Genomic DNA, 15,457 nt, shown 5'->3' on the forward strand with positions numbered 1-15,457 from the left:
CCCCATAGCTTTGCCACATAACATTTTCAGCAAAGTGACACAACTCTATTACACATCATGCAAACAATCACTCAACTTTATAACAATGGTCTGTTCAGGACAGAGATAAGTAGTTTTTTCCCTCTTTCTTTTTTTTTCCTTTTTTTTTGCATAAGGAACTCTGCTCCACTAAATATTCTGAAAGCACAGAGACAACTAAAGAGAGAGAAAAAAATTATGAGCAAGTCCCTTGCATAGCTACATCAAAGACGAAAAAGATAAATAATTAACAGAATGTTTTCTAGAGTTCATAAGAATGAAAACTTCTTTGTTGGGTCATTACTTCATTAACTCTTTATGTACCATGGCGGAAACCCCCGTGTGCAACATTATTCTGAGACACCAACTTAGTCATGCGTCGAGAAAACATTCTGTTCTTCAATTCTATATAACCTTTATAGATTTCTGTTAAATTGTAGACGAAGTGAGCAAGGTTGTAGAGAAAATGCCATGCTTTGCAGTGATGTAAATTCTCTGACAAATCTATAATTGCTTTTCTTTCTAATGCCCAGTAGCTACATTACTGTAAATGTATGACTTTTGAACACAAAGTAGTGACAGAAACTTAGAATTTGCACGCAAATCCAGTATGAAACACTGCTTGTTAGTCAATCACTGCATAAAATGCAAGCTATAGATGAGAGGAATGGAATCGCGAGAAACGCTTTCATTGTAAAGTGACATTTGGCGATTCATGGATCGGTTTGGGCGGGTTTGTGCATTTGAGCGGAATATGCGAAGTTGGCACGCCGTCGACCGAGTCGGACGTGCGAAGGTGGCACATAAAGAGTTAATGACAATTTACGTAAAAACACCAAATCAAAGCTCTTCATTCATACTTTTTCAACTTACATGTACACAAATCATATTAAAACTATCTGACCACACCTTACAGCTTGTTTAGGTAGTCCAGAAAAAAGGCATCACCGATGTTCACACACTTATTTGTATCCATGAAAACAAAGTAGATAAAATTTTGCAATTAAAGGATACCAGATACTTTAGATAACATCACAGCATTTCAAGTTAAACTTAAATGTACACACATTAGATGGAATTATTTGGCCAAATCTCACAGCTTGGCAGTATAGGCAATCCAGAAAAAAAAGGCATCACCAACTTTCACACATTCATTTGTTTCCATGGAAACAAACTCAATATGAATAATTCTAGCAATTAAAGGTAAAAAGTAGAATTCATACTCGGTCTTTGACCACTGACAACATTCACAACATATAATGGTGCTGATTATGGGATATATTTTGCCAAACATGATGCATAATTACTTTTTCATATGATACTACTTTTTCAGAGCTGCCAACCTGTCACTTTAAAAAAACATATTATACAGCTTGAAAAAACATATTTTTAGGTGAAAAAACATAGTTTGCCGGTATTATGTTTTTTCATAATTTTTCTTTGAAAATGTTATTGCGACTACCGCAACAACTGTACTGTATGTACGTACTGTAGGCCTACTGTACTACATGTATCGTGGAAGTCAGCCTCGCACAGTTTGCAATGGGCACTGAACTCATCACGTTTCGATACAGTTATACAGCTCCATTTTGCTGCATATTCGGGTTTGAAAGTCTGTTTCCTTGGTTTAACCGACGATGATGCCATGACTATTCCTCAAATAATAATAATCCAGGGTAAAATCCACCGGAATGTGCAGGAGAAAGCACCGTTTGTATATCGATGTACACACGGACCGTACACCGTACTCACACATGTATCGCAGTATACAGAGCAGCATGCATTCATAACACGTGTAACGCAAGACGGCACGAGAGCACATGCACACACTACTAGCATGGCATAGGCGTACGCACTAGCTCCATGCATGGACTACGTGCAGGTGCACCTACCAGCGAAGCACTTCACTGTGTGCAATCCTATAGTGCTTGTTTGAAGTGCGCTCGCGCACGCTTGCATACGATCTCTACGCATAGGAATTGCACACAACACAATGGCACACCATGCATACGCTCGTTCTCACAGCCAGTCTACCCTTACGAAAAAGTCCTGTGGTACTCCTGTGGTAATTACCACAGGACGGTACCACAGGACAGTACCACAGGAAAGTACCACAGGACAGTACCACAGGACAGTACCACAGGAATTGTCCTGTGGTATTTTGGGACATACCACAGGACAGTACCACAGGAATTCCTGTGGTATTTTGGGACGTACCACAGGGCAGTACCACAGGAAAGTACCACAGGACCGGTACCACAGAACAGTACCACAGGACAGTACCACAGGGCAGTACCACAGGACTAGTACCACAGAACAGTACCACAGGAACTGTCCTGTGGTATTTTGGGACAGTACCACAGGACAGTACCACAGGTCGATCATTACCACACAGCATTACCAGAGGGCAGTACCACACAGCATTTCCATGGTACCACAGGAGAGTACCACACAGGATAGATCGAAAAAAAAAATCTGGGAGACTTTTAGCCACATTTCAAGGAATATTCCTGATAGGTGAGTGATGGATTTTAGGACAAACATGGCCCTACTTAATAACCTGTCCTACTCCTAACATATAACCTCAAACGAGAGTCTAATGGCCAAGTGCCAGTCTAGTCCTATAATAGATCTATATAGTCATATTCTATTCCTAGGTAGCCATCGACCCTATCAGTACATATATATATGGCCGTCTATCCGTAAAGCATTAAGGCATGGTTACTAACTCGATTATACTTTATTATCAAGATATGAAATTACACTTTCATAACAATATCTATGATATTGGGAATAACATAACATAATTAGACAATCTTTCATAAAGTTCAAAGTAAGTTCCATCATTAATACTTTGACTCTTTAAGTCATATATGTATTTTCTAAAATCTAGAGTGCTTTTTATGAATATTCATGAGCTATGTAAAAATTTGTACCACAGGAGTACCACAGGAGTACCACAGAAGTCCTTATGAAATTTCTCATGCTTTACATCAGCACTTTCACTAAATAGGTAATACTGTAGGAGTATAGGACAGGATAAGTAATGGCAAATCATTTGTTATAATTCACAGCATAACCCATCTATCAATTAATTGAGGAATATTAATATGTGCTTTTTTGTTTGTATTTTTGTTATAAATTTCAGTTGATTCTGCCTTACAATTTTCCTGTGTTGTACTCCTGTGTGGTACTGCTGTTTGATATTCTCCTGATGTGATAGTCCTCTGGTATAAAATGTTAAGAAAAAAAAAAGAATATCCTGTAGCATTTTTCTGTGGTACTTACAAATTTAATTTGCTGTGTGGTACTTCTGTGCGGAATAGCACCATATTATGATTTTCATGTGGGATTTTGGACAGTTCCTGTGGTACTCTCCTGTGGTATACATCGAAAATTACCACAGGAATTCCTGTCGTACTGTCCTGTGGTACGTCCCAAAATTCCACAGGACAATTCGTGTGGTACTGTCCTGTGGTACGTCCCAAAATACCACAGGACAAGTCATGTGGTACTGTCCTGTGGTACTTTCCTGTGGTATTGTCCTGTGGTACTGTCCTGTGGTACGTCCCAAAATACCACAGGACAAGTCGTGTGGTACTGTCCTGTGGTACTATCCTGTGGTACTGTCCTGTGGTACTGCCCTGTGGTACGTCCCAAGATACCACAGGACAAGTCGTGTGGTACTGTCCTGTGGTACTATCCTGTGGTACTTTCCTGTGGTACTGTCCTGTGGTACTGCCCTGTGGTATTGTCCTGTGGTACTGCCCTGTGGTACTGTCCTGTGGTACGTCCCAAAATACCACAGGACAAGTCGTGAGGTACTGTCCTGTGGTAATATCCTGTGGTACTGTCCTGTGGTACTGTCCTGTGGTATGTCCCAAAATACCACAGGACAAGTCGTGTGGCACTGTCCTGTGGTACTTTCCTGTGGTACTGCCCTGTGGTACTTTCCTGTGGTACTGCCCTGTGGTACTGTCCTGTGGTACGTCCCAAAATACCACAGGACGAGTCGTGTGGTACTGTCCTGTGGTACTATCCTGTGGTACTTTCCTGTGGTACTGCCCTGTGGTACATCCCAAAATACCACAGGACAAGTCGTGTGGTACTGTCCTGTGGTACTATCCTGTGGTACTTTCCTGCGGTACTGTCCTGTGGTACTGTCCTGTGGTACTGCCCTGTGGTACTGCCCTGTGGTACGTCCCAAAATACCACAGGAGAAGTCGTGAGGTACTGTCCTGTGGTACTATCTTGTGGTACTGTCCTGTGGTACGTCCCAAAATACCACAGGACAATTCCTGTGGTACTGTCCTGTGGTACTATCCTGTGGTACTTTCCTGTGGTACTGTCCTGTGGAACTGCGCTGTGGTACTGTCCTGTGGTACGTCCTAAAATACCACAGAACAAGTCGTATGGTACTGTCCTGTGGTACTATCCTGTGGTACTTTCCTGTTGTACTCTCCTGTGGTACGTCCCAAAATACCACAGGACAATTCATGTGGTACTGTCCTGCGGTACTGTTGTGTGGTATACGTCCCAAAATACCACAGGACAATTTGTGTGTATACTGTCTTGTGGTACTGTCCTGTGGTACTTTCCTGTGGTAATATCCTGTGGTACTGCCCTGTGGTACATCCCAGAGTACCACACGAGCCTGTGACACATCCCAGAGTACCACACGAGCCTGTGACACAGTACCACACACTTCCTGTGTTAACATATATTTGTGTTGTACATTGTGTGGTACCAACCAGTACCACAGGGAGTACCACATGAGCCTGTAAAACAGTACCACACAGTTCCTGTGGTAACATTTATTTATGTGGTACATTGTGTGGTACTGACAAGTACTACAGGGAGTACCCTACAAGCCTGTGGTACAGTACCACACAGATCCTGTGGTAACATTACAAGTGTGTGGTACATTGTGTGGTACCGACAAGTACCACAGGGAGTACCACAGGACTTTTTTGTTAGGGTAGTCACGTTTCGCATAACCATACTCAGAATTTTCAAAAAACGGATTTTCGCACAGAAAAACGTACGGACGTATTTTACTCCAAAAAAACGTATTAATACGTTAACAAGAGACCCGCGGGTCTAGCGCTCACCTGAGTATCGCAAGTTCACCTTTTACGCAGTCACTAATCTAAATTATTCACAGCTCTACCAAAATTTGACGAGGCATTCTCAAGTGGAAGATGAAAATGTACAATAAGGGCCCAATTTTTTCAAGATTCCTTAATTTGGGAGAACTGGGGCCCCCTGGGGCCCTCTGGGTGGGGCATGGTGCCCAGTTTGATAAATTGAGATCCTGACCACCTAGGGATGCTACCTGCCAAGTTTGACAAAAATCCATCATGAGGTTTTCAGGAAGAAGATGAAAATGTACAATTCAGGCCCCCATTTGGACCCTTCCAACCACCCCCCCCCCCCTACCCCCAAGAGGGGCACCCCTGGATCTCCTATGAACAAACTTGAAACTACAGTCATTAATGTACTCACTCATAGTATTATCTCAGCTCTATAACTTCTGATTCTAGAGAAGATTCTTAAAGATTCCTTCATTTGGGGGGTTTGGGCCCCCTGGGGGCCCCCTGGGCGGGGCATGGTGCCCATTTTAACAAATTGAGATCCTAACCCCCTAGGGATGCTACCTGCCAAGTTTGGTGAAAATGGGTCATGGGGCTCTCAAGAAGAAGATAAAAATGTACAATTTAGGCCCCATTAGGACCCCTCCTCACCCCCCCCCCCCCCCCCTGGGTCCCAAGGGGGGCACCCCTGATTCTGCCATGAACAAACTTGAAACTACAGTCATCAATGTGCTAACTCATAGTATTAACCTAGCTCTATCACTTCTGGTTCTAGAGAAGAAGATTTTTGCGGATTCCTTAATTTTGGGGGGTTTGGGCCCCCTGGGGGCCCCCTGGGTGGGTCATGGTGCCCATTTTAACAAATGGAGTTCCTAACCCCCTAGGGATGCTACCTGCCAAGTTTGGTGAAAATGGGTCATGGAGTTCTCAAGAAGAAGATGAAAATGTACAATTTAATAGGCCCCATTAGAACCCTTCCCCACCCCCCTCCCCTGGGTCCCAAGGGGGGCACCCCTGATTCTGCCATGAACAAACTTGAAACTACAGTCATCAATGTACTAACTCATAGTATTAACTTAGCTCTATCACTTCTGGTTCTAGAGAAGAAGATTTTTACAGATTCCTTAATTTTGGGGGGTTTGGGCCCCCTGGGGGCCCCCTGGGTGGGGCATGGTGCCCATTTTAACAAATTGAGTTCCTAACCCCCTAGGGATGCTACCTGCCAAGTTTGATGAAAATCGGTCATGGGGTTTTCAAGAAGAAGATGAAAATGTAAAAAGTTTACGCACGACGGACGACGGACGACGGACGACGCACGACGCACGACGCACGACGCACGACGGACGCCGGACGAAGGGCGATCGCAATAGCTCACTTGAGCCTTTGGCTCAGGTGAGCTAAAAACGTACTAATTGGCAGCTCTGCTTTTTGCTTCATTTGTGACTTTTCCCCTTTAGCACCATTTTCAATCGACACTTGACTCACTGTGACTAAAGAGACACACCGTACCTTTAAAAATCAGACAGTAGGCCTACTCGTATCAACACTGAAGAGTAGCCTTCCGCAACAGGAATCTCTGAAGAGAAAATTGGCAGATAGACCACCAACCGGCATATACAACATTTGAAAATTACATGAAGACCCCCTATGGTATATTCAAAGGCTGGGACTACTTCACTGTGCTAATCTGTCATAGAAAAAAAAAAAGAATCTGCAACATTAATCTTACTTTTCTGTATAAAGATCCTTCCTGAAAAACCTCAACAAATATTTTCCGCATGGCTGGAGTAATTCTTTCTCAATGCTGCTACTACAGCAAACAACAGTCATTGTGAAAAACTGCTTCAAGGATAGCTCCTGTTCACACAAATGTTTCCTCATTGAAGCCCTTGTCATTCTGAATATTTCACAGATATTCGCTGTGATTTCAGACTTGTTGACGATTTCACACATTCCGTCGGTTGGTTGGTTGCGGGGCATGCTCATGTAAGAGCGGCCTAACATGATTGTGTAAAATGAGTTTAAACAGACTTACAGCTGGTCAAACATCAACATTTCAAAGAGTCGCAGAGCTCGTTTCACAGGATGGAAGATTTAATCAGTCTTTAAAGTTTGCTCTTTCAGATGATCACAAATCATCAAGACCATGATTACAATGTAATGAAACAGGTTTGTGTGAACATTTGTATGGTGGGGTGGGAATGCGGGGAAAACTATATAAAATGATATACAACAAAAGACGATGCACAGTGCCAGTACAGGCAACTACTTGGTGCACTGATGAAACAAGGGGGGGGGGGGGGGGGACTATAAAGATGGTCCCCCACACACACACACACACACACACACACACACAAGTTGTAGGTCCTACATAATATATACATACATGTAGGCAGGTACTAATCATAAAATAAGCTTCAGATTTAAAAAAAACAAAAACAATAATAAGTTGACCGCACATGAGCTGGTTTTCACTCGCCTGTGAAGTAAATAAAACACAATATTTTTGTGGCATGAAATTTTCGCAAGTTGCCTCTAACATTCAATGCATATAGTGTATACAAGAACTTTCGCATGCATTTTAATTTCGCGAATCTTGGCTCTCGCTAAATTCGCAAAATTAAAATGGAAGCGAACATTCCTTGTTCTACAGTAAAGGCGAGATGATCAAGGTTCTAGTTTACATATTGTCCAAAGTTCCTGGTACAGAAAGGGTTAACTTGACTTACACTTTTTCCTCCTTCCACAGTAGTGCTGCTTGGTTGAATTGGAATGATGGCGATGAAGTTTCCTCCTCTGTGGACCTTCCTTCTTGGCAAACTTGATCTTCGATGCATTCACAGATCGTCTGAATATTGCATGTGGGACTGTGGAGGAGCTGTGATCAGACGGGACTAAATGCTGAGGCAGCGGTGATATAAGGAAATCCTCCTCGACTGTTCTGATCAGACCGTGCTGTAAAACGATGAAGAGCAGAAGCAAAACATCTTTGAATATTTGTGTTTTCATACGATGGGTTAATGAACAAGAACTTTGCATCACCGCATTTTCTGAAGCAGTTTCTCCATCACTGTGCGGTACAAATATACAGAACAAGAGTCAATTAATTCAACTACATGTACACTGTTAAAACTTTGAATAGACCACAAAGAAATACTGTATTTGCACTTCATTTTGAAATATCTTGTTCAAACCTCAAAGTTGCACATGCACTTACAAATATGTAAATTAGCTGAGATGATGGAACATGCCATTGCATCACAAGTGTTCAAAGCAGTAAAGGCTTTATAGAAACATATGTTCTCATGGCTTAGATGCTTAGGAAAGTGCAGCCCAGTTATCAAAATTATGATGATATAAGATCTCAAATCTACCAAAATATCATATGAAATTGACACATTATATCTTGGATCATTTTGTGCCAAGACAACTTATACCCTATCACTTTACATATCATACACATACAAGTTACTTGCAAATTTACATCATGACCATATATTAATATACACCATCTCCTCAGCCTGGATAGCATTCCGTGTCCTTAGGTAACTATGCAAGTTCCTAGCTAGGTGCCTTTGCATTCTAAGCAGGTTCCTGTATGCTGCTGGGCAACATACAGTAACTTGTGACATGGTAGGGCCAGAAGCCTGGTCAGAAGAGATTCACAGCTTTGTAGCATTCAAGCTAGCGAGCCGCACACACACCAACAACACATGTGATGTCTTTTTGTGGCGAGTCGATGAACTTTGGGCCATCCTCCGAGGTAAGCCATGAGGGAGAGAGAGGAGTCGTTCTCATCCACATGGTTCCACTGACGAGCGAGGAGTGGGCCTGGAAGATTTTAAATGACTTGCAGCTTCTTCACTCTGCAATATCACCCATAAGATCATCAGACGAACTTCTCCGGGGGTCAATCGCGATGCCCCAAGAAATCTCCACACCAACATTTTGTCACATTTGATCAGCATTAAACCGGAGTGGCCTGGTTATGTATCGCGTTTAAGCTATTCCCTGCAATATTTTACGGTTTCAACGGACTTCGTACAGCGCCCATCACGTTCCGGTGGGAAACGGGTTTAATCGGGATCGCTGATGCCATTCCCAGCATGCTGGGATTCCATCCTAGTTGGATGATTAGAATGATTATTGGGAAGGACTGCACTCCGGCAGTACAGACTAGTCAACAGAAGTCTAGTTTCATTTCTTCAGCCTTAAAGAGAGATGACAGTCCAGGGGTGCGACTAAATTCATCCATGTGTGCGACTTTTAACTCCACCAAGACGGAACTAATTTCCTCACATGTTCAGCACCTTGCTGGATGATCTTCTCCCCCCTTCCCCCCCCCCCCCCCCCCCATTCCCCTCTTTCCCTCCCATATAACTATTTTCTTTTCCCTTTCTTTCTCCCTCTTCCTTCAGTTATCTCTAATTCTTTTGCAATGTCATTCTTCAGTTTCTGACTCTTAATTTCACCACCGGAGACCTTTAAACACGCAAAGTTAACAGCATTTTGAGGTGACAGTTGTGTGGGCTTTACCCATCTCATTAACGCAATTCCCTGCAATTATTGCTGCATGCACCTACGGCTGTATGTGCAATCATATGGCTTCCAGTGAATAAAAGAAAAATATTTCTATCATACCAATATATCACTGTTATCATCATAGGCCTACTTTATGACTGTTGTTATATGTTCAAGAGTATCAAAATATCACCAATATGCAGTCCCGGAACAATTCCACAATATCATTCTTTCGGTCGAGTGTATAACTGATTGCCTTTTTTATCAATCATATTTTTCATCATATTTTTCATCATCAATTATTTTGCTTGAACCAACTTTTCTTTCCCTTCTTCATGTCACCTTGATTCTACTTTCATTGGTTAATCAATGTTACTAGCATACTACTGCATTCATATACATAATTATAATTATGCACAGTCAAACCTGCCTACAACATCTACTCAAGGAAAACTTAAATATGGTCATTATAAACAGTTTGTCTTTCTAAACATGTTCAATTCAGTTGCCATTGCAATATTTTCCATGTCCCATGTGATTATGTTTACTCCTCGACAGTACTTGTATACACCTCAATACTACGTACATACACATATGCATCCATTTACAGTCATTTACATGAGAGAGAGAAAAAAAAAGCTAAACAAACAGTTAACAACCACAGTCACCCTTTGTTCTGTCTGTTATTGATATAGTGTATATGTTTACATTCATAGTATTTCCTGACCAAGAATTGTATTTTATCTGACATAGATTTATGTAATACAATATCATTCAATAAAGACGCTTCTCTTTGCTTTGCTGTATGCTTCTCTTTTCACTCTTTTACTTTCAGTTTGTTTTGTTTTATTTCGTGTGTGCATGTGTGAAATGTTAACACTTTCATATAATTTTTTTGTATTTGTTTTTTTATTTACTTTTAGCGTAGTGTGAGAAGTGGCTACAATAAAGGGCTTTTTACACTTGTAAATTTTTGCTTAGCCCCGGACCAACGGTGGGGCTAAGGGGGGGCCTTAGCCCCACCGTTGGTACGGGACTATCCTTAGCCCACTTTCTGTTTACACTCGTTTTTGCCAAAGTGGGCTAGCCCCACCGATAGTACGGTACTATCTGGCCCTGCAAAATAGCAGGGGTTAGCACCGCAATTGCGGTGCCAAGCAAGTGAGTGTAAACAGAACGAAAAAATAATCCTGGGCTAAGCGAAGGAGGCGAAGTCCGACCCTCACTGACCAATCAGAAACGAGGTAATCAAGTGCTGCCAGTGCGTGCGTGTACGTGTACAGTACACAGCGTAATTATGAATATTCATGTGGTTTGGAAAGTCCGGGGCTAAGAAATACGAGTGTAAAAAGGTCAGTTTTCTCCTTAGCCCCGGACAAGAGATAGTACGGGACTAATTGGCGAGTGTAAAAAGCTGAAAAAATTGGTACGGGACTAACGATAGTCCTGGGTCAGAGAAAGTCCGGGGTTAAGAAACACAAGTGTAAAAAGCCCTAAAGTTGCATTAGTGTATTAATTACCAACACTATTTCAGGGACGTTTTTCTCTCAGTGTAATGATAACCCTGACAAGGGTCATTGTGGTTTAAATGTTCCTGAAAGTGGATTAAAAGAAACTGACAGCTAGGGCTGTATGGGTTGATATCCCCATGCACTCCCCCCCCCCCCCCAATTTTTGTTTTCCTGTACTACAAAACAAAACAAAACAAAAACTCAAAGTATAGACTGTTGAACTGATAGAAGTTCCTTGAAGAATTGAGCAGTCTTTGTGCACAGTTTACGGTCGTTCAGGAGAAACCAAATCTGTGATCGCTGCTGACATTGGGCAAATGGTCGCTATGCACAGGTTCTTAATACACGTCTCTGCGGGGGATTCCTATGTGGTCATTATGGGCAGGTGGTCACTAGTGCAGGTTTGACTGTCTATGTAGTGATGTTTATTATCATTCAGACTTATGATCTCTGACAAACCAATAATTCTACATAAAACTAAATTTTTTTCCTTTTTTTTTCAGAAAAAGTCAATTTTCAAGGTGTCATGATTCAAGTATCTCTTTCATTTTCCTCATGGGCAGATGTCAGAACCAAATTGTTACCAACAATAACCGGAATGCGGCAGATTGGTTATTCACAAGCTTTGTGGGAGTGTCAGATTCTTTGTCCTGCATGAGCTAGCCTTGGCCCTATGGACAGTAAAATGGTGAGCCAGTCAGCACCTGCTACATTCTCTGTCTGATCAATATCAATACCTGTACGGGTCATCTTTTCAAACCATCCCACCCCATCAGCAACAATGGAAGCTCTATACATACCAAAAAAAAAAAGAACAAAAGAGAACAAAACAAAAACCACAAATACAAAAATACAACTAAAAGAACAATAAACTCTCTGTAAAAGTGCTCTTTGAGAGACTGGAGGAAAAGAAAGATATTACAAAATGCCTGCAAGCAAAGAAAGTGAAACAGATTGGAAGACATTTCATGGGACAAAGGAAAGCACAAAGGAAAAATTTCTTGCCTCAAAGTTTCAGAGTCAATTATCTCCTGGATGGTGTGACATTGGGAATGAGGTGTCTGGCACTGTCTTCTAGTAGAGCTTAATTTTAGACACATCAAGTTATCATACATTCATACAATGCATGTATATGCAATGTATTGATATGAGATCATTCAGACACAATGTTGTGATCTACAGTAATTGTATGGTAGCATTTAGATTTCATGTGCCGTCATATACTTTAATGAGAAGCCCATGAATATGTATGAGTCTCTCCCTTGCACAGTATGATCTTTGCACAGGCTTTGTGCACTGTTTTCACCAATGTGTTGGATACATTTGGTAGTTCATTAAAAGCACCTACATATATGACATACAGATGTGAGAGTATATAGACATGAATATATGTCATATTAAAAACATCATTCAGACATATAGGGCATACATATCTACAGCAGAACTGGGGGGGGGGGGGATGTAACTCAGGTCCTGTACTTACATGCTCTACCATCACCTCCATCATAAATCATCTCCACAGAACAGGAGGAGGACAAAATGCCTAGTCAAATAACCGATGATAGTCTTAGCTGAGCAGATAAACTGTCACTGCAGAAGGTGACGCGCCATAATATTTTTGTAAAGTTGCTCGTTACTAGGAGCGACAAGGCAATTTCAAGACTATCTGAAAGATAGATTTGAAGACATGAATGTTCCCCCCAGAGGTTAAATCAACATGACCTTGATGATTCATCTTCCAGGCACCAAGGACTCCTCCTACATAATTTTCATGTCCCCGCTTCTATCAGGGATGTCAGTGGGATGCTGTCTCGTGAACAAATGATCTGCAAAAATATATAAAAATCCCTGAACATTGCTAAACAGAGAACTAAAGCACAGTTTGATGGGTCTCGATTGATAAATTCACTTTTCTGGGTCGGCATATTGGAGTCAAATGAACCACATTTGAAGAACATCACGAAGGAAGGCTGTTGCTTCAAGAGTCAGGAAGAGAATGTAATAATTACATTTTTTGAAATATCACACTGAAAGTTTGCATTTCATCATAGTAATCTTTATATCCTGAAAGATCCATAAATAGAATGTAATGAACACCAACTAAAGTTGTGTCTGCATGAAGGTATTCGTGAAATCTTTTACGTCATGGAAATGAAGCTTTTATAAAGATCATAAGCTATGCAGCCATATTCATCAAGAATGGGTGAAACAAAGTTCAGTTTCTTTCTTTCTCTTGTTTTCTGTTGTCTTTGTTTTGTTTTCAGCATATCAAAGTGACTACAAGATCACAGTGACTACAAGTTCACAGATTCTCATAACATTTTAAGCCCTGTGTTCTGCAACAGTTGGAAACCTCCCTCTATCACGCAAAGCTGGCTGATTAATGAAAGCAGTAGGCTTAAGTTTATGGGTCCTAGGTGCTGAAACAGAAAACTAAGAAAGAGATAAATGAAGAAAGAGAAAGAGAAAGCAGAACGAGAGAGATAAACAGATAGAAAGAGAAAACAGACAAATAGAGAGAAAATACGACAGAGAAAAAAACAAAGAAAGAGAGAGACAGATAAGTAGAGAAAAACAGAAAACAGAGAAAATGCAAAGAGGGGGAAGGGAAAAAAGAGCAGAAAAAAAGCTTAACACAGAGAAACAGGAAACTGATGAATATAGAGAGAAAAAGTGAGAGAAAGAAAGAAAACAAAGAGAGATAGACATGGAGACCACAAACAGAGAGACATATTAACAAAGAGATGGAGAGAAAGACAGAAAACAAAGAGAACACAGATATTGCATTCATATATTACAATAAAAATGAAAGTACTGACTTGAAAGACCACAAAGAAATTATTCTGATTCTGACATATTTACTCAACCATGATAGGAAGGGTCAACCCACAAAGCAAGAACTGACAAGAGTGACAATAATCTACTGTAGTACATGCAGGGTTATATAAGAGATAAAAAGGGACAGTAAAATACTTTTAAGAGGGAGAAAAACTCAACTTTACCATGAAATATGAGGCCTTATGGAAAGGAGCCTAGAGCTGAAAAAAAGAGGGCCTGTGAGATAGCTACCTGATACTTTTTGTTTTGGTTGCATTTTAAATGGTTATAATTTCTATGCTGTAGCTTAGCAAACCAAAGCTGAATGATATTCAACTCTCTACCTTTAAGATCATTCGTTGCAGATATATTACTTTGTCCAATATCTATTACATTTCTATGTACAAGTCGACATTTTTTTTAAATGCCTCAGCATCAAGACAAGCAGATTTTACAATGTAGGCCCTTGGCCTGTATCTTTGGTTGGTAAATATATTGCTTTGTTTCATATGACAAGGTGTAACGCTATTAGTTTAGTTTGTTTGTTAGTTGGGAAAATACATAACTTATCAGCATAATTCAGGCCAGACAGCTTGGTTGTCACTTATCTCCCAATAGAATAACATTTTTCCCTGACGATCTTCCTGGACTTCTGGACACATTCCTTGATAAAAAGATAACATTTTCCTGCCATATATCATGCATGAGAAAACTTTGGGTACAACAAACACCACAACTTTCCATGACCCAGTGAATTGGGGCTGAAAGGGAGACTGTAAACCAACTCAAGGACTAATAAGAGACTTCAGCATTTTCTTCTCCCTCTTTGATACACCGGGCTTGTTTTTGGCAGTGAGTGCAACAACCTGCAAAGTTAGCTGGCTCCTTCTCAGTATATAGAAGGCTAATTTGCAGCCTTCAGTGGCTGTGAATGAAACCGTATCAATGTCCAAAATATCGGCCATGTCTCTAACACAGAACAAGCTTTCACATTGCACTCCAGCGGATTGCCATACCTCGGAATATTGCTGGTGACAAACGACGACTACTCTACCCATATTTTTGTTCTCACAAAAAAGGGAAATATGTCTGCTTACTTGGAAGGATTGCTGTTGCAGCATTATAAGATAACCCCAGACCCATATAAAAGAAGCAAGAGAGAAAAATCTTGAGAACAAGGCCACTGAGACTAGGTTCTTTTCTTTGACTGAACTTATTATCCCTCCATCATTTTCTCCACACCCAAATGACGATTGTCACGCCATGACTGTCTATGCCTATGCAATCCTCGTACAATGCTTGTGGTTGACAATGTAGCTACCATGTTCTGAAAAGAGTGTCTGTCACAAAATAATGTGTTCCCTACAATTAACCCTTCAAAGAAGGGCAAATATATCAAGAAATATAATTACAGTGCCTTTTACAGATTTATAGCTATATCTACTGTCACAATTGAATGGGCATCAAGACCAATCTAAGGCAAACATCATTTTGCGG

General features: G+C 40.9%; 1 protein-coding gene across 1 annotated transcript in view; it reads right to left on the reverse strand.

The window, feature by feature from the left end:
* LOC139737301 (A disintegrin and metalloproteinase with thrombospondin motifs 18-like) overlaps window positions 1–15,457 on the reverse strand; it is a 192,222-nt gene that overhangs the window by 99,272 nt on the left and 77,493 nt on the right. The window contains exon 3 of the mRNA XM_071647977.1: window positions 7,841–8,066. Within this exon, the coding sequence (XP_071504078.1) occupies window positions 7,841–8,066 (226 nt within the window). The remainder of the gene's footprint in view (window positions 1–7,840; window positions 8,067–15,457) is intronic.

The sequence above is a fragment of the Diadema antillarum genome, unplaced genomic scaffold, assembly GCF_040938485.1.
Source record: "Diadema antillarum isolate AM-2024a unplaced genomic scaffold, OU_Dant_1.0 scf00000028, whole genome shotgun sequence".
In the NCBI taxonomy this organism is placed as follows: Eukaryota; Metazoa; Echinodermata; class Echinoidea; order Diadematoida; family Diadematidae; genus Diadema; species Diadema antillarum.